We start from the raw sequence: 18,032 nt of genomic DNA, 5'->3' as shown, positions 1-18,032 counted from the left end.
TTTCTGAACTCTTAAAACCAAGTTTTGTTTTTGTTTTTGATTTTGATTTTTGTCTTTTTAAATATTTCCCCATATTATGCTGAGTGAAATAAGTCAATCGGAGAAGGACAAACATTATATGGTCTCATTCATTTGGGGAATATAAATAATAGTGAAAGGGAATAAAGGGGAAAGGAGAAAAAATAAGTGGGAAATATCGGAAAGGGAGACAGAACATGGAAGACTCCTAACTCTGGGAAATGATCTAGGGGTGGTGGAAGGGGAGGAGGGCGGGGGGTGGGAGTGACTGGGTGGCAGGCACTGAGGTGGGCACTTGACATGATGAGCACTGGGTGTTATTCTGTATGTTGGCAAATTGAACACCAATAAAAAATAAATTTATTATTAAATAAATAAATAAATAAATAAATAAATAAATAAATAAATATTTCCCCAACCAAGGTGCCTGGTGGGTTCAGTTGGAAGAGTATGTGACTCGGGATCCCTGGGTGGCGCAGCGGTTTGGCGCCTGCCTTTGGCCCGGGGCGTGATCCTGGAGACCCGGGATCAAATCCCACATCAGGCTCCCGGTGCATGGAGCCTGCTTCTCCCTCTGCCTATGTCTCTGCCCCTCTCTCTCTCTCTCTCTCTCTCTGTGACTATCATAAAAAAAAAAAAAAAAAAAAAAAGAGTATGTGACTCTTCATCTTGGGGTCGTGAGTTCAAGCCCCAAGAGGGGTGTAGAGATTATTTAAATTTTAAAAAAACGTAAAAAAAAGAGTTCCCCAACCAACAGTTGCCACCTGGATAAACCATTTCAAATACATCTCTAATACTTTTAAAGCCAGAACAGCATGACATAATAGAAATCATGGTACTGCAGGAGTCAGGAGACCAGGACCCTATTTTTAAATACTTAATCTCCCAGAACATCAGATTCTAACTATAAAATAAGGGCTTAGAGTAAGTGATGTCTAAGTTCCCTTCCCAGGATGGTGTGATGTGCTGCTCAAATCCTCCTTCAGGAATAAAGGGCCTTTTCTCCTACCTTCTGGAAGTGTTGCGTACAGATAGCCCTGGACTCTCAGCCCCTGTGAGGAGATAAGAAGATGACCTCAGCTGAAAAGAGCCACCTGTAGTGTCCTGCTTCATTTCCAGAGAAGCCCACTTCTAGTGACTGACATGGAGGTCTTCCTGCATTCCCAACTTGGGACAATTCTTAAGGTTAGCTTTAGAGCTCCTTGTAGGTTCAGCTGAGGCCAACATTGAAACATTGAAACATCACAGCTCAGTATTGCCCTCTGTTCTATCCAGCTTTGTTCTCCTTCCACTGGTGCCCATTGTCATAGCACTTCCTGATAAACTGCCCACATGCTAATTTCTCTCTGAGTCTGATTCCCAGGGACCCTAACCTAGGATGCTTCTGCTTCTCACATTCTTATTCTAATACTGTTGACAAATAAGTTCAAATATGGCTGGTATTTCAAATGACTGGTACTGCATGTATCATTAAAAAATGTATTTTCATTTAGAGAGGGAGACAAACCATGAGAGACTCCTAACTCTGGGAAACAAACAAAGGGTTGTGGAAGGGGAGGTGGATGGGGGGATGGGTTAACTGGGTGACGAGCACTGAGGAGGGCACTTGATGGGATGAGCACTGGGTGTTATACTGTATGTTGGCAAATTGAATTTAAATTTTAAAAATGTATTTTCAAAGTCCGCATTGCACAATCAGATTCCCATTCCCCACCCCTTACCCCCAGAGCCCACTCAGTCTGTCTAGACCTTGCAAACTTCTGAGCCAAGCTGATTGGGTTTGAGGTGAAGAGTTGTTAGAAATGGCCCAGATGCTGTCACCAGGAAGCATTTTCTATTATCACTCCAGTGCTCACATTTCAAGGTTCTGAAGGGAACTCTGTGGGAGGCCCCATCTCTCTCCCATACCTGTGGGTCCTCCCCCCTTGGCTACTTCTGGCCTTATGCCTGTATTATCTTTCCATCGCTCTGAGTTAACTTTACTTTTTCACTTTCCTCTGCCTGCTATGTCATATATCCAGTTCATTTCCCACTGCCCTGAATTCTGTCTCCAGAATAGATCCTAAAGTGTTTCCCTCTTCCACATCCTGCTACTCCAGTCTGGCCCAAGCCCCTCCTCTCTTGCTCAGATGACTGCGTCAGCCTCCAGCCTGATCTCCTGCTTTCACTTTTGTCCCCTTCCAACCTAGTCTTTACAAAAGAGCCAGAGTCAACTTTTTAAAATTCAAATTAAAAAGTTTTTTTAAGTAGGCTTCATGCCCCAGTGTGGTGCCCAATGTGGGGCTTGAACTCACAACCCTGAGATCAAGTCCTGAACTGAGATCAAGAGTCAGATGCTTAACTGACAGAGCCACCCAGGTGCCCCCAGGGTCAACTTTTAAAATCTTAAATCAGGGATCCCTGGGTGGCGCAGCGGTTTGGCACCTGCCTTTGGCCCAGGGCGCGATCCTGGAGACCCGGGATCGAATCCCACATCAGGCTCCCAGTGCATGGAGCCTGCTTCTCCCTCTGCCTATGTCTCTGCCTCTCTCTCTTTCTCTCTCTGTGACTATCATAAATAAATAAAAATTAAAAAAATAAAAAAAAATAAAATCTTAAATCAGATTTGGCCACTGCCCCACTTAAAACTCTTGAATCCCATTGGCCTCAAGGCACAATCTAGATGCCTTAACCCAGCTTGCAAGACCCTTTATGCTCTAACCTCTGCCTGCTTCTACAGCTTTATCACATATATACCTACACCTTTATAAATAGGTTCTTTGTTATTTTCTGAGTAGTCAATTTAAATGTGCCACTTGTTTTCTGTTTGGAGGCTGATTGATTTAACTAAAACATATACGTAAACATGTTACACAATACTATTTGTTTCCATAGGTTCATGTATATATCAAATAAAATAATGGGCAAAGGTCTGGGAAGATACCCACTAAACTAAACTGTTAATACTAATTACTTAAAAAAATTTTTTTTTCTTTTTAAATCTCTACATCCAATGTGGAGCTTGAACTCATGACCCTGAGATCAATAATCACATGCTCTACTGACCGAGCCAGCCAGGCACCCCAATAGGAATTACTTTTGAGGATAGGGAGGACCGATCCAAGGGAATTAACTATAGCTTTATCTCTAAAAGCCTTAATTTAAAAAGGAAAATTTATTCAAATATTACTTATGTAATGAAAAATTAACCTTAAAAATAAAAACATGAAATGAGGGCATTGGATGAGGGCTTTAATCAGTTTTGTCCATGATCCCACCTTATGAAATGTATTTTTTCCATTGTGACCCATTATACCCAAATACATCTATTTATACAGTTACAAACTGAAACAGAAGTTTCATGAAACTATACTTCTTACCATGAATGCATTCTGCTATTCTATTTTGTAGTCTGTTTTATTTTTTAAGCTGCTCTAATCCACTGCCTTGATATTATGATTCACTTGTGTTTCAACCCATATTTTCAAACACTGACTAGATGATAACTAGTTCTACAGTTCTGTGATTCCTTAGTTTCATGAAAATTTCCCCCTGCCTTGGGCTTTCCACCTCTCCTGAAATCCCTTACTATTTTTTGTCTCTTTTGCTCAGCACAAAATTATTGCTATCTGTGTGTTCTTTATCCATTTGAGTGTTTTCCTGGCTCCCCAGTGACAGAGTGTGAAATAATAGAAAAAATATATTTTGGTCTCTGCCCCTGGTTCCTGGCACAAAGCTCCTAAAACCCTTGTAATTTCCTAAGTGATAAGAACACTAGGAGCATTTATCTTCTTTTTTTCTTCTTCCAAATTTTAACTTATATTCTAGTTAGTTAGCATATAATGTTCTATTGGTTTTAGGAGTAGAATTTAGGGGTTCGTCACTTATATACAACACTCAGTGCTCATCATAACAAGTGCCCTCCTTAACACCTATCACTCATTTAGTCTATCCTCCACCCACCTCCCTCCATCAATCCTCAGTTTGTTCTCTATCATTAGGAGTCTCTTATGGTTTGTCTCCTTCCCTTTCTTTTTCTCTTTCTCCCCCCTTCTGACATGTTTATCTGTTTTGTTTCCTATATTCCATATATGAGTGAAACCATATTGTATTTGTCTTTCTCTGACTGACTTATTTCCTGTAGCATAATACACTCTAGCTCCATCCATGTCGTTGCAAAGGGCAAGATTTCATTCTTTTTGATAGCTGAATAATATTCCATTATGTGTATATATCACATCTTCTTTATCCATTCATCAATTGATTAGAGCTCTCTTAGTAGTTTGGCTATTGCTGATAATCTGCTATAAACATCATGGTGCACGTACCCCTTCAAATCTGTATTTTTATATTCTTTGCATAAATACCCAGTAGTGCAATTGCTGGGTTGCAGGGTAGTTCTACTTTTAACTTTTTTAAGAAACCTCCATATTGTTTCCCAGAGTGGCTGCACCAGTTTTCATTTCCACCAACAGTGCAAGAGGGTTTCTCTTTCTCCACATCCTTGCCAACTCTGTTATTTCCTGTGTTGTTAATTTTAGCCATTCTGACAAGTGTAAGGTGGTATCTCATAGTGGTTTTGATTTGTATTTCCCAGAGGATGAGTGACATTGAGCATTTTTCAGGTATCTGTTATCCATCTGGGTGTCTTCTTTGGAGAAATGTCTGTTCCTGTCTTCTGCTCTGGATTATTTGCTTTTTTTTTGGGGGGGGGTGTTGATTTTGATAAGATCTTTATAGATTTTGGATACTAACCTTTTACCAGATATGTCATTCACAAATATCTCCTCCCATTCTGTAGACTGCCTTTTACTTTTGTTGATTGTTTCTTCACTATGCAGAAGCTTTTTATTTTGAAGTCCTAGTAGTTCATTTTTCCTTTGTATCCCTTGCCTCTAGCAATGTGTCTAGTAAGAAGTTGCTGTAGTTGAGGTCAAAGAATTTGCTGCCTGTGTCTCTAGCAATGTGTCTAGTAAGAAGTTGCTGTAGTTGAGGTCAAAGAATTTGCTGCCTGTGTCCTCGTCTAGGATTTTGATGGTTTCCTGTCTCACATTTAGGTCTTTCATCCATTTTGAGTCTATTTTTGTGTATGGTGTAAGAAAGGGATACAGTTTCATTCTTCTACATGTTGCTGTCCAGTTTTCTCAACACCATTTGTTGAAGAGACTGGTTTTTTTTTTTTTCCATTGTATATTCTTTCCTGTTTTGTCGAAGATCAGTTGACCATATAGTTGTGGGTCCATTTTCTATTCTGTTCCATTGATCTATGTGATCTGTTTTTGTGCCAGTACCATATTGTCTTGATGACTACAGCTTTGTAGTAATAGCTTGAAGTCTGAAATCATGATGCCACCCACTTTGCTTTTCTTTTTCAGGATTGCTATTTGGGGTCTTTTGCAGTTCCATACAAATTTGAGGATTGCTTGTTCTAGCTCTGAAAAATGCTGATGGTATTTTGATAAGGATAGCACTAAATGTATAGATCACTTTGGGTAGTATAGACATTTTAACAGTGTTTATTCTTCCTATCCACAAGCAGGAATTTTTTCCCCATTTCTTTGTGTCCTCTTCAGTTTCTTTCATAATTGTTCTATAGTTTTTAGCATATAGATCTTTTACCTCTTTAGTTAGATTTATTCCTAGGCATCTTACTGTTTTTGATGCAATTGTGAATGGGATAAATTCCTTGATTTCTTTTTCTGCTGCTTCGTTATTGGTGTATAGAAATGCAGCTGACTTCTGTGCATTGATTTTATATCCTGTGACTTTTCTGAATTCCGTATTAGTTGTAGCAATTTTTTTGGTGAAGTCTTTTGGGTTTTCTCTATAGAATATCCTATCTTCTGCAAATAGCAAAAGTTTGACTTCTGCTTTGCTGATTTAGAAACCTTTTATTTCTTTTTGTTGTCTGACTGCTGAGGCTAAAACTTCCAGTACTATGTTACAGAGTAATGGTGAGAGTGGACAACCTTGTCTTGTCCCAAACCATAAAGAAAAAGCTCTCAGTTTTTCCCCATTGAGGATGATATTAGCTGTGGGTCTTTCATATATGGCTTTTATGATGTTGAATATGTTCCATCTCTACGTACTTTATTGAGGGTTACTAGGAACATCTCTTAATTTTAATATTTGGTCTTTGACCCTTTTAGCATAGGGATGCTAAAACCCTTGTAAATTCCTAAGTGGTAAGAGCACTAGGAGCATCTTTTGTTCTATTGACATGACTCTGAGTAGATTCCCGGATGACTCCTGGATGGAGGCTGGTCATCAGAAAGACCAAACCATGATTAGAAGCTTGGAATTTTCAGTCCCCCCACCACTTCTCCAGAGAGGGGAAGAGGGTTAGAAATGGAGTTAATAATTGAACATGCCTACATGAGAAAGCCTCCATAAAAATCCCAATAGGATGGGGTTTTGGGAACTTCCAGGATGGATAACACATCCATACCGAGAGGATGATGAACTGCAACTCCATGGAGACGGAAGGTCCTGTGCTTGGGACACAGGTGAAAAACTGGGTAGGTTTTTGTTTATGAGGGAAATGATTTTAAAAGCAGCAACATGATGAGATCATACAGAATAGTGTGTGCAAAATGCTAATTGGATGGAAATGTTGTGTATATTATATACATGCACAGTTATAAGTTTATGTGCACGTGTGTGCGTGTCTGTATTTGGATTCCCAGAGGCCCAAAAAACACTCAGTGGATGTTTCTAGACACTTCTGATCCATGGATTTGAAAAGTACCCTATGTCTACCCTCTGAAATACTCCTAGGTGTTCTTTCCCCACCACAAGCAGCTCCTGAAAGTAGACTATACAAACTGGCTTGCTACCTATACTTTTATCAATATTCAGCCAAGAACAAATGGTATTTTCTTAGTTCTGAACAAAAGCTTTTCTGTGGGAAACAAATAGCCTTTGATTCATTCCCAGAGAATTGAAAAACCAAAGGTTAAGAAGTGAAACAAATGGCAGACCAGAGAAATGTTTTGGACAGATTTTTCAGAGGATGGAAATCTCTAAGGTAAAAAAAAAAAAAAAAGAAAAAAAAAAGAAATCTCAGAGGTATATCAGTCTTACGGGCCACAAAATATTTGTTCAAAGGAATGTAGGGAGAACAAAAAGAAATTTCAGCCACCAAATACTGGATTTTCTCATTGTTTAGCTTTATTTCCATATTTATATATATTTGCATGTTGTTTTTCTAGTGACTGTAATCCCTGACCACTATAATTATGTAAAATACCGATCTGTTTCTGTTGTATTTTGATTTGTTTTGTTTTTGAGAGAGAGGGAAAGAGAGTGTGACTGTTTTGTTCTATTAAATTCTGTCAGAAATATGTAGGTAGTAGATATGAAATTTATTTTTATTCCTATTTACTTTTGGAGAGTTACTGTTCATGAGTCTCTTGTCATAAAAACAAAATGAAGTGAATGCCATTCAAATCCAGTATTGAGTTTACAAATGAGACATAAACACTAATCACAGGCTGTCCATTCTCCTGGACTTTCTAGTAGTCTTGTAATCAGCTCCATTCAGAATGTTCTCTGCCTTGGGGAGATTTAAGGCCAGTTGAGATCACTAGCTCTTGGGCTAAGAACTAGCATTTTTAACGGGAAGAGTGCAGCACAGTGTCTAAACCAGCACTTAGTGGGCACTATAACGAAGGTGAGAATGAGTTGCCCCAGGGATTTTGATGTTCAAAATGATTTCTTCTCCATTGCCTTCAGAATCAAGTACAAAGGCCTAGACCTATCCTCTATGGCCCTCTATGGCTTCTGCCCATCTCTCCAGCTTCTTACCTTAGCTCCCTAAATTCTACCTATTTCTATTCATATTCCGCAGAGCAGTCAAGGTGGTCTTTTTAAGCCGTTAAGACCCTCCAGAAAATTTGTGTTGCACTGAGAATAAAATCTGGACTCCACAGCTGGGATACTCCTTGTGTCCCCAAAGTCCCTCCCTGATCTGGCCCCCTGAGTACCTCACCAGCCTTATTTCCTACCATCTCCCCCTTTCACTACATCTCAGACATATTCCCTTCCTTTCTCTTCCTCAAACACAGCTCTTTCTCACTTGGTGGGCTTTGCAACTGATGTTTTTTGTCTAGGGACACTTGTCTAGGCTTTTTCTTCCTGTCCTCCGAGTCTTGGCTAGCTCCCTGAGCAGCCAGCTCAGTGAATCTTCTGGAATCACTTGCTACTACAGCACTGTTTTTTATTATATTTTCTGTTGTGATCACACTTGTCTCTCCCTGGAATTTGAGCACGATGAGGACAGTGAGTTCACCAGTGTATTCCCAGTATCTAGATTGGTGGGTCTGACACAAAAGGTGTCAGTATAAATCTGTGATTGAATGAATGGATGGACGAGCCAGTGGTTCTTAGGCTTGAGTGAATGTCAGAGTCACCAGAGGCTTGTCAAAACAATGGTCTGCCTGACCTTCAGAGTCCCTGAGTTGGTAGGTCTAGGGGTGAGACCCACTGAATTTGCATTTCCTCCCATGTCACCCCTGCACATGGTAACTGTGCCTTCCTAGACCATGAGTCTTCTAGGGCCTGCCTCCAGGGCCTGTCTGCATTTAGCCGGAAGTTTAGTAATGTTCTCTCTGAACTCCATGAGAATAGGAGATGCCTCTGAAAGTGAAGTCCAATCTGATGTCTATGTAGCACTAGACTTCATCTCACTCTCAGCCCTCATTATTTCAGAATTCTTTGCCCCAGGCCTTCCTCTTCTTGCTTTTCCTTTTACCAGACTCAACCTTTAATACAAATGGCTATTTCTCCTTTTTATCTCCAATGTTTAATTTTTCCAGCTTGTGCTCATGCCTAAATAGTACCATTTGTTTGGATGGCCTTAATATACAGTGATAACCTGTGGAAAGAGCCCAGGTTGCTTTCTTGAGGCAGAGCAATGAATGCTAAAATTGATTCTAGGGTGGAAAAAAGAAGAAAAAAAAAAGATTTCTTAATGGCTTCTCAAATTGCAATTTTATCTTCCTAATTACTGCTCTTTGAAGTCACCCTCACTTTTCCTAGTAATTTTGAGAAACTCAGTGCTGCTCCCATGCCTACTATAAAGTCAATAAGAGGACATTAGTTGAGCTCCCTGGAAGCCTGCCTGCAAGAACATCTCAGGCTCAGGATGCCCCTGGTCTAAGGCACATTCGCGCTTTGAGATACACTCACCTTGCTATGGTGTTGAAGCTGCACCCAGCCTCCATAGCCGAATCGCTGTGGGGGAGAAGCACAGTTAGACTGGAAGAAAAATTAGGGAGGACTGCAATAAAGGGGTATCTCTGGGGCAAAGGATCTTGAGCTCCATCCTACCAGGTATCACCTTCCTATTTTCTCCCCCCACACCCATGTATCACATACTCAGTATTGATATTTAAACCAACTTACTTTTTTCCCTCAAATATATTTATTCAGAAGGAAAAGTCTATATCACAGAAGTGCTTGTTCTACCTAGGTTGCAATTTTTTTAAAGTTGGGTTTGTTGGGGTGTAGTTTACATACAGTAAACTTAGATCCTTTTAAGTGTAGATTCTATGTGTTTTGACAAACCCGTGTTGGAATCAAAATAAAAATAGAGCCAGTCTTTCATCATCCTGAAATATAATCTCATGCTCCTTTACAGTCAACATTTGACTCTTGTTCTCAGTCCCCACCAGTCTGATTTCTAAGTTTGACTTTTCCAGAATGTTAAATCATACTTTGTGCATCCTTTTTGAGTGGATTTGTTTTCACTTAGCAATACTTTTGAAATCCATCCATGTTGTTGCATGTATCAATAATTCAATCCTTTTTTATTGACGAGTAGTATTCCATTCTAGGGATATACCACTTTGTTTATTCATTCATCACTTGGTGGACATTTTGCTTTTTTACTTACCTGCTATTATGAATAAAGTTGCTATAAACATTTTAAGACAGTTCTTTGTGTTTTAATTTTTCTTAGGTAAATATCCAGGAGTGGAATTGCTTCAGGAGAAACTGCCACTTAGAAACTGTGACTGAAGTGGCTGTAGCAGTCTGCATGCCCAACAACAAAGTATGAGAATTCCAGTTGCTCCACACCCTCACCTGAATGTGGTATTGTCAGTTTTCTTCATTTAGCCATTTCAGTAGGTATGTAGTGAATATCATTGTGGTTTTTATGTTTTTCTCTAATAACTAATGAAATTGAATAGCTTTTTAAGTACTTATTTTCCATATTTTCTTTGGTGAAGTATGTGTGAAATTTTTTTGCTAAGTTTTTTTTTTTCTCTAAATTGGGTTATTTGTCTTCTTATGACTAAGTTTTGAGAGTTATGTGTTCTGGATCAGATATCAGACACTAGGTTGCAATTTTTAAATGAGGATTAATATTAAAAAATACTTATTCGTGTATCACCTAAAATCATTTCAGGCACCACCAGGAGTACGTGTACCGTAAGGACTACTCTTTAGGAAACACCATCTTAGAACACCAATGCTGCTATTCAAACCATGGGTTACAGTCCATCAGTTGATCATGAAATTAGTTTAGTGGATAGTGACCCAGGCATTCTAAAAACCAAAATAGTTTGTGTAGCGGATGCTGTCAGTGTCCCACTCATCTTCCCTCCCCTTGATACTTCTGTGCACACTGGCATTCCTTCACCTGCTAGCCCCTGCATTTCTTTGACAAGGGCTTCCCTGTTGCCTAGTAAAGCCAGCTTTGATCAGGTCCTTCTGGAAGATCAGAAGTCCCAGGAAATTAGTGCCCCCATTCCTGCACCCCCCCCCCCCGCCTCCACATCCCTCAACAAGTGACTGAAGGTGTATGTATATAAGTACACTGAAGACACTGGTTTCCCCATCCCTTGGTCATAATGAGTCTGAGATAAGGCATACATTCTACACTTTCATTGGCTGCCTTGCATTCCCTGTCTTATTTCTCCTCTCTACTGGTGTTTCCTGGGATCACCTCCAAAGTAAAATTACTTGCATTTGAATCTTTGTTTCAAGGTCTGCTTCTTGGAAAACCCAAGCTAAAATAGTAAAGGAATGAAATGGAATGGAGTAGAGGAGAGTAGACTAGAACAGAATAGAATAGAATAATATATTAGAATGTTTCCCATGTGGTATTAGTTTCATTAGACTTTTCCATTATATATAGGAGTGTACTGAGTCCTAATATAAAATATATTTCTTAAAAAATAAAAAATAAAATAAAATAAAATAAAATATATTTCTTCTTGAGATTATGAATAAAAAATGTTCAGACTGCCTAAGAACATAGGTATATATGATGCATGTAACTATAGGTCTTAAAATTTCATTTTGTTCATTCATTCTTCAAACCCTCATGGAATCCCACCCCTGACTAGTCTTACTAGGGAAGAGAAAATAAAAGTGAAGCATACTTTCAGCCTTTGTGGAGAAGAGTCTTGAATGTGTGGGGCTGGGCTGGCAGCTATTAAAGGGTAATGGTGTGTAAGACATGCGGTGGTAGAGTAATATACAAGCTCTCTGGAGCCTGGAGGAGGGTATTGACTGACAACTTGAGTCATGGTATCTAGGGAGGGAGGTTAAAAAGATAGTCTGGGGTTATACTGGAGAGGAACTTGCAACGTTCAGTGTTTCCATGCTTCAGAACAGTGACTCTCACAGTGTGATGGAAGAAGGGAAGGTGTGGGGGGTGGAAACAGTGATGTGAAGAGCTCATCAACAGCTCTTATCAGTAGTGATGGTTAGGGAAGCTGAACATCAGCTCAACTTCTTGCTTATTGTATTATTTGGATGAGACCAGCTAACAGTGGTTGTTTCTCATGCCATGCTATAGGGAAGTTGTCTTAAGGGAATCAGGTCTTGGCAGTCCCTCTTCCTAGCTGCCCTCTCACCTTCAGACTGTGGGGTGGAGGGTGGGGGGTGGGGTGGGAGTTAGGCCTGCAGCATAGGGTGTATTGTATGTCTCTGTGGCTTTGACTGGGGCCTGACCCGAGAGATTTAAGATTTGGTAAATTCTGTACTAGCCTTATTCTCCCTTGGCATAAGGTCTGTTCTTAGTTCTAGTTCCAGGAAATCATATTAGCTCTGGAAATTTACTTGCCTCTTCCCTAAGTGACATCAGAGGACCTGGAGTAGTAGGCTGGGCATGCAAAGGAAACTGTCCGCTAGGGGCTGTAGCTTCTTTTCCTTGTACCAAGTTTCTCCTTTGCCTATATTCCTCCACCCCAATCTCCTCATTTCATGCATTTAATACCCGTGTGCTTCCCCCACCCCCAACTCCACCTTCTCCTGGGTAAAGCTTTGGAGAGATGTATATTGGTGGAGGAGGTGGAATATGGCTTTAACCAGTTACATTTTAGAGTAAAACGTTCTCTTGAATTGGAAATTTGCCATTGAAATCTTATTTTACTATAAAAGAAAAGGTTTTTTTTCCTTCTCTCCTTTTCTTCTTTCCTTCTCTATTCCTTCTTCCTCACTGTCTTTCTTACTTTTTCTTAATTTGCTGAGCAACTTGAACCTGTAAAGTTAGCAGGTTAAAGAAGTATTCCGTTGGAGGAGAGGAATCTTGTCACACATGACAAACCGTTTACAAAATCTTTGACTTTGTTGGAGTAACTTAGTATCTCAAAGTCACTGTTCCCTTATGTGTAAAATGAGGCATATTTTGTGCTTCATATATAGCTGTGACATAGGATTTTGTGAGAATTAATTAAGATAAAATTCACAGAAGCTATTGATACCAGACCTGGTTTATAGAGAGGACCTCATAATGCTAACAATGATCATGATGATGCTGGTAGTGACATTGGTGGTGGTGGAGGAGGTGGTGACAAAGGTGGTGAAATTGATGGTCATAGTGTCTATAGGGATGGCAGTGGCAGTGGTAAAGGTTTTGAGGTGGTAGTGGTGATAGTTGTGCTAGTGAGCTTGGTGGTGGTGGTAGTGACAAACAGGAATGGCATTGGAGGTAGTATAGTGGTGGCAGCCTATATTATCCTTAGGTGGTGGAAGAAGGCATACCCTAGGGTTGGACATTCAGGAGTACTCTGAAAGAAGGAGCTCTGTGTTCCTCCTTCCTCTTTCTTGGGAAGCACAAAATTTGAAGACTTTGTGTTTCTCCTAAGCCCCCTGCAAAGGCCTAACCCATTTAGGCAACTGCTCTAAGTTTGGGCTCTACATAATTCTGCAGCTGTCATCCTAGGTTAAACCAAGCCTGGGGTCTGAAATTTATGAGCTTGAAAGTAGTTTTGGTGAGAGCATATGCCAGGAGGCATTTATAGTCTAAAAATGTTTGACTGACAATGACCAGTGTCCCTTAGGCATTTAAAGGCATGATAATAAAAAACAAACTAAAAAATTAAAGGGAATTCAGTTCTATATACAAGAGATATGTTTCCGAAATGGATTTATATGGATCAGAAGTAGATGAACTGAATGGCATTTTTAGTGTCTTGAGGATCTCACACTTTAATGAAGTGAGAAAGGAACTTCCTGTGTGATGAAACCAGATACACATTTCCTCAGAGGGGTTGCTTAAAAGTCAGGTTATATCTAGGATTTTGTCTCCTAAAGCCTGACAGTGATCAAGGGCAATTAAATCTTTGCGAATGAAAAAATATGTAAATATATTTATATTTTTAGTAAAGGCCAGAATTTTTTGACCCCATATAAATCTTTGCAAATCTTACTATTGGGCACAAAGTAGGTAGTCCATAAGTTCTACTGAAGGAAAAAAAAAGCCAAGACCTTATTATCATCATTGTTGTTATGAATGATCTCATCATGGATCAACCTGAAACAATGTTCACCATGTTTCCTTGACTCATATCCTCCTCTTTATGACAGCAGAGAGTGGGGGTCCTGATGTATCAGAAACAATTTAATCAAGCACCCTGTTTCTGCTTCTTTCCGCCTGAGATAGTTTTCTTCCCCCTAAGGATCTTTACTGTAAGTCTGAGTAAAATCGTTATTGCAAGTGAAAATGAAAAGATTTCTCAAATCCCAGTCCTTTGTAATCATTAGTTAATTATCAATCCAGGCATGTTGATTCTGCTTTTCTGTTTCTTTACTGCATTAGGAGGTCAAGGTTATTGAGATGTGTCCATTAATGTTTAATAAGGAAAGCAGTTTGGGAAACAGCTATTAGTTCTTCCAAAGGGGCTTCATCTTTTGAAACAAAACTAGTACTGGCTTCTTTTCATTCTTTTATTGGAAAGTTTGAAAAAAAATGGTGAGAAAAGATCAGAGATTGTTTTGAAATGGTATTTTACCCATTAAGAAACAATTTAAAGACATAGGAAAATCTGCTGTAATTACTGAACTATACGAACACTAAGGCCTTATGTCACCTTAATACTCACCACTGTGACCATATGGACTGGAAATGGGGAGAGTGGGAAAAGAATCCCAGTACTATTTATATGTATATTTATTTATCACACTCCTCCCAGTTTGAAAACACACAACTATTTTCTGCTGTTTTTTTTCCATCATTGGTTTGCCTGCAATCAAATTAAAACTTCTACCATATAACAGATCCACTTGCTTGACCTGTGGGTTGAAATCAGATTCCAGTGATCCGTTGACAAGGCCCTCAGTGGGTTTACATGATTGTGGGGAATTGAGGAACAGGCTGGTGTCGAGGGAGGCAGGGGCATTGGGGAACAGAGACAAGCAGGGACATCCCTTATAGCAGTGATATTCTCCTGAGCCAGCTCTATCAAGGTAGTTGTGGAAATGCTGCAGAGGAGCTACCACAGTCCCATATAGCTCTGGGATAATGGGCTCATTTCTGAATCTCAGGCACTGATTGGTCCAGCAAAGTTAATAATATAAATCCTATTTGCAAGTACATGGTTTTTATGTGAATCAAATACCTCTGTCTCTATCTCCATCTCTCTCTCCCTGGAAGTCTGAGTATAATGGTTATTATTACTATTATTGTATCATCAGCATTATTAAGTGTATCAGTTATCTTCTTGAAGCATAGTAGATAAAACCCTGGTTTATTGGGACAAAAATGCCATTCCGTTCTTTTGAGGCAACAGCTAGAAGTTAAGAAGGGTGGGGGCACCTGTGTGGTTCAGATGGTTAAGAGTCCAATTCTTGGTTTTGGCTTGGGTAGTGATTTCAAGGTTGTGAGATATAGCCCCTGGTTGAGCTCCACACTCAGCGTGGAGTCTGCTTGAGATTCTCTCTCCCTCTCCCTCTGTCCCGACCCCCTTCTCAAATAAATAGCTCTTAAAAAAAAAAAAAAAAAAAAAGAAGTAGGAAGATTAAGAGCCAGCAGAACATGTGCTTAGGAGGTCTCCAGGACACACATTATGGTTATAGCCTCCCTAAACTCTGCATCTTTCAGTTTCCTGAGCAGTTTTAACAATGCCTTTGGGGCCCTGCATTGGGTGGGGGCACCTAGAAATTGTTAGCTCTTGGTGACAACTTCTCTGCTCAAACTGGAAGCAGGCTTTTGGGTGGGAGCTGATAATGAGAGATGGGAGTTGTGGTATAGGATACTAGGTAGAAAGTTTTTTCCCTTCAGCAAAGAGGAGGCACCATTTTAGGCTGCTCTGGATCTTCATCACTAACCTTGTGAAGTGGTGTTTACACCCTAATAAAACATGATGAGGACAGTAGCATTCAGAGCAGCAAGTTCCCATGTAGGCGCTTAAACTCCTGGAGGGGTCAGTTGGTGCAGTTAGTGTACTATCTGCTTTATTTTATATATATATATATATATAATATTTATTTTATTGAAGTTCGATTTGCCAACATATAGTATAACAGTGCTCATCCCGTCAAGTGCCCCCCTCAGTGCCTGTCACCCTGTCATCCCATCTCCCCACCTGCCTCCCCTTCCACTAGATGGTTCAGCATCATATGTAGTTTTCAATCTACAATGTCTACCATCCACCTTACCTAAAGTACTAAGGACAAAGAAACAAGATTGACATTCTTCCAGAGACGGCTATGAGAAGAAAATAGTTTCACTCTCTTGCACAGTAAACCATATTTTAATTAGAGTTTGTGTTATTCATTTTTCCTCACTTGGGATTAAAAAGATGAAACATTATCAGTGGCATGAAAATAGTAGAGAAGGCTGAAGATTGGGTAAAACCTGATACTTAGCCTGAATAAAATTCAAACCAATTTTAAATTTCTTCATGTTCCCCACCTCCTTTTTTTAGTATTCATTCAAAAGTTCTTAATGACAAAAGGAAATTTCCCTCTTGAGAAACACAGAGAAAGAGACACTCATTGTACAAAGACTTCATGTCATTTTCTCTAGGGTTTTTTGATGTTCCTACTCTCTAGTTCATAACAAGGATTTATAGCTTAAAGAACATCAAAAGGAAAGGTTTCAGACAGTGTCCTAAAATAGACTTAAAAAAATTCCACAAAGCTATCTCTTGGTGCTTCTAAAACTTATTTTAAACATTTTGGAAAGGAGATGTGTTTTAAAGTCCTGGAAGCCTATCACATTCCATTTTTTTAATAGTTTTTTACTTGAAACTGTAACTTTAAATTCTGTAGTTGGCACGTATCTTCCCAGCAGCTGAATATGTGATTTAAATGGAAGTAAAACTGCCTGACTTAAATTGTCCAGAAATTTTAAAGAATGCCTCATTTGAGGAGAAAAGGGGATTTTAAGAAGCAGTAACTCTTTGATCAATGTTCTTTCAAAATAAATATGAAAGTAATTTTTAAAAACTGGGAAATCAGAGCTACCAAATAATTTAAAATCACTCCCAGAGCAGAGAAACTTAACATCTAATTCCCCAAAGAAGAGATAGACCTGTAATAGAAGCAGTGAGAAAACCCTGGAGAAGTTCCAGAAATAATTCAGCAGATTAATTACCATTACCTTTTTTAGATCTGGCCATTCTTTTGGTAGAATATGACTATGGATGTCAATTTTCATCTCCACAGGATCAGAGGAGAAGCATGTAAAAGATGTTTTGGTATCAAGAGATCTCTAAAGACCATGGAGCTAATTGATTCACTTAGTCCCTTTATAGCTACTTTCTGGCACCAGTCAGTAGGCTTACTCAGCTCAGTCTAGGTCCACTGGAACTGCCTTATTAAAGTTCAGAATTCTGTTTATTTGTCAACTTGGCTTTAGGTCAACAACTCTTTGGTAATCAGGACTCTAGGCACTAAATTAAAAAATAAAATAAAACACTGTACTAAACCTCCTGGGGTCAAATGTAACTGCTAAGTGCTTTTGAGTTACAGCATGTCCAAAGATTGGCTAATCTGTGTTTAAATATTTCATTTTTTTTTTCGAGATATAGATAATAACAAATCTGGGGCACCTTGGTGGGACAGTTGGTTGAGCATCCAACTCTTGGTTTCTGCTCAGGTAGTGATCTCATGGTTGTGAGATCCAGCCCCAAGTAGGGCTCCAGTGCTCAGCATTGGAGTCTTCTTGAGATTCTCTTTTCCTCTCCCTCCACCCCTCCTGCTCGTGCTCTTTCTTTAAAATAAATAAGTCTTTAAAAATATATACACATAGTAAAAAATTAAATAGTACATGATTAAAAATCAAATAGCACAGACGGTTTTTAAAGAACAGTTGATCACAGATTCACCTTATCATTGGTTTCCTTCCCCAGAATCAACCAATTTTAATGTTTTTTGTTCAGTTTCTTTTTTCAGTTATTTATTGTGATGTCTTTAAACAATATTGATTAATTGTCTTGTTCATGAAAATTTAGCACTTTGAAAAGTTATGGGGAAAGTTTTACCTTTATGTTTAAATCAGAGAAAGAGCCCATTTTTCATGCGTGTTATTCTTCCCATTGTGTTTTTCTTTTATTTGTTCATTCATGCATTTAACATTTTTTGAGAACTACTATGTGCTGAGGATATAAGGTTGAATGAGATGAAATAATGCATGTGTTGTAAGAGATAATTATACACAGCTTAAGTGCAGGGGAAAGAAGTAAGTAACCATTCCACTGAGAGTTGTCAGAGCACTTTGGGTAGGGCTTCCACTGGAGCATGTAGTGGGGCTCCTGGTAATGCATCTAAGAGAGCCTAGAACAAAGCAGCTCTTTGTT

The 18,032-nt window shown here is 39.2% G+C and overlaps 1 protein-coding gene across 2 annotated transcripts in view; it reads right to left on the bottom strand.

Annotated features, from left to right (window-relative positions):
- Nucleotides 1-17,029, bottom strand: part of ACMSD (aminocarboxymuconate semialdehyde decarboxylase) — a 66,286-nt gene extending 49,257 nt beyond the window's left edge. Inside the window, exon 1 of one of the 2 annotated variants that reach the window (XM_035702369.2) lies at nt 16,835-17,029. In XM_035702369.2, the coding sequence (XP_035558262.1) occupies nt 16,835-16,891 (57 nt within the window). In that variant the 5' untranslated portion in view covers nt 16,892-17,029. Of the gene's footprint in view, nt 1-1,027; nt 1,063-16,834 lie in introns of those variants that run through there. The other variant, XM_049097332.1, reaches the window with a different exon arrangement.
- Between the last annotated feature and the right edge of the window lie 1,003 nt (nt 17,030-18,032).

This window comes from Canis lupus, chromosome 19, assembly GCF_003254725.2.
Source record: "Canis lupus dingo isolate Sandy chromosome 19, ASM325472v2, whole genome shotgun sequence".
In the NCBI taxonomy this organism is placed as follows: domain Eukaryota; kingdom Metazoa; phylum Chordata; class Mammalia; order Carnivora; family Canidae; genus Canis; species Canis lupus.
The sequence above is the reverse complement of the archived record's forward strand: the minus strand, read 5'-3'. Positions and strand labels throughout refer to the sequence as shown.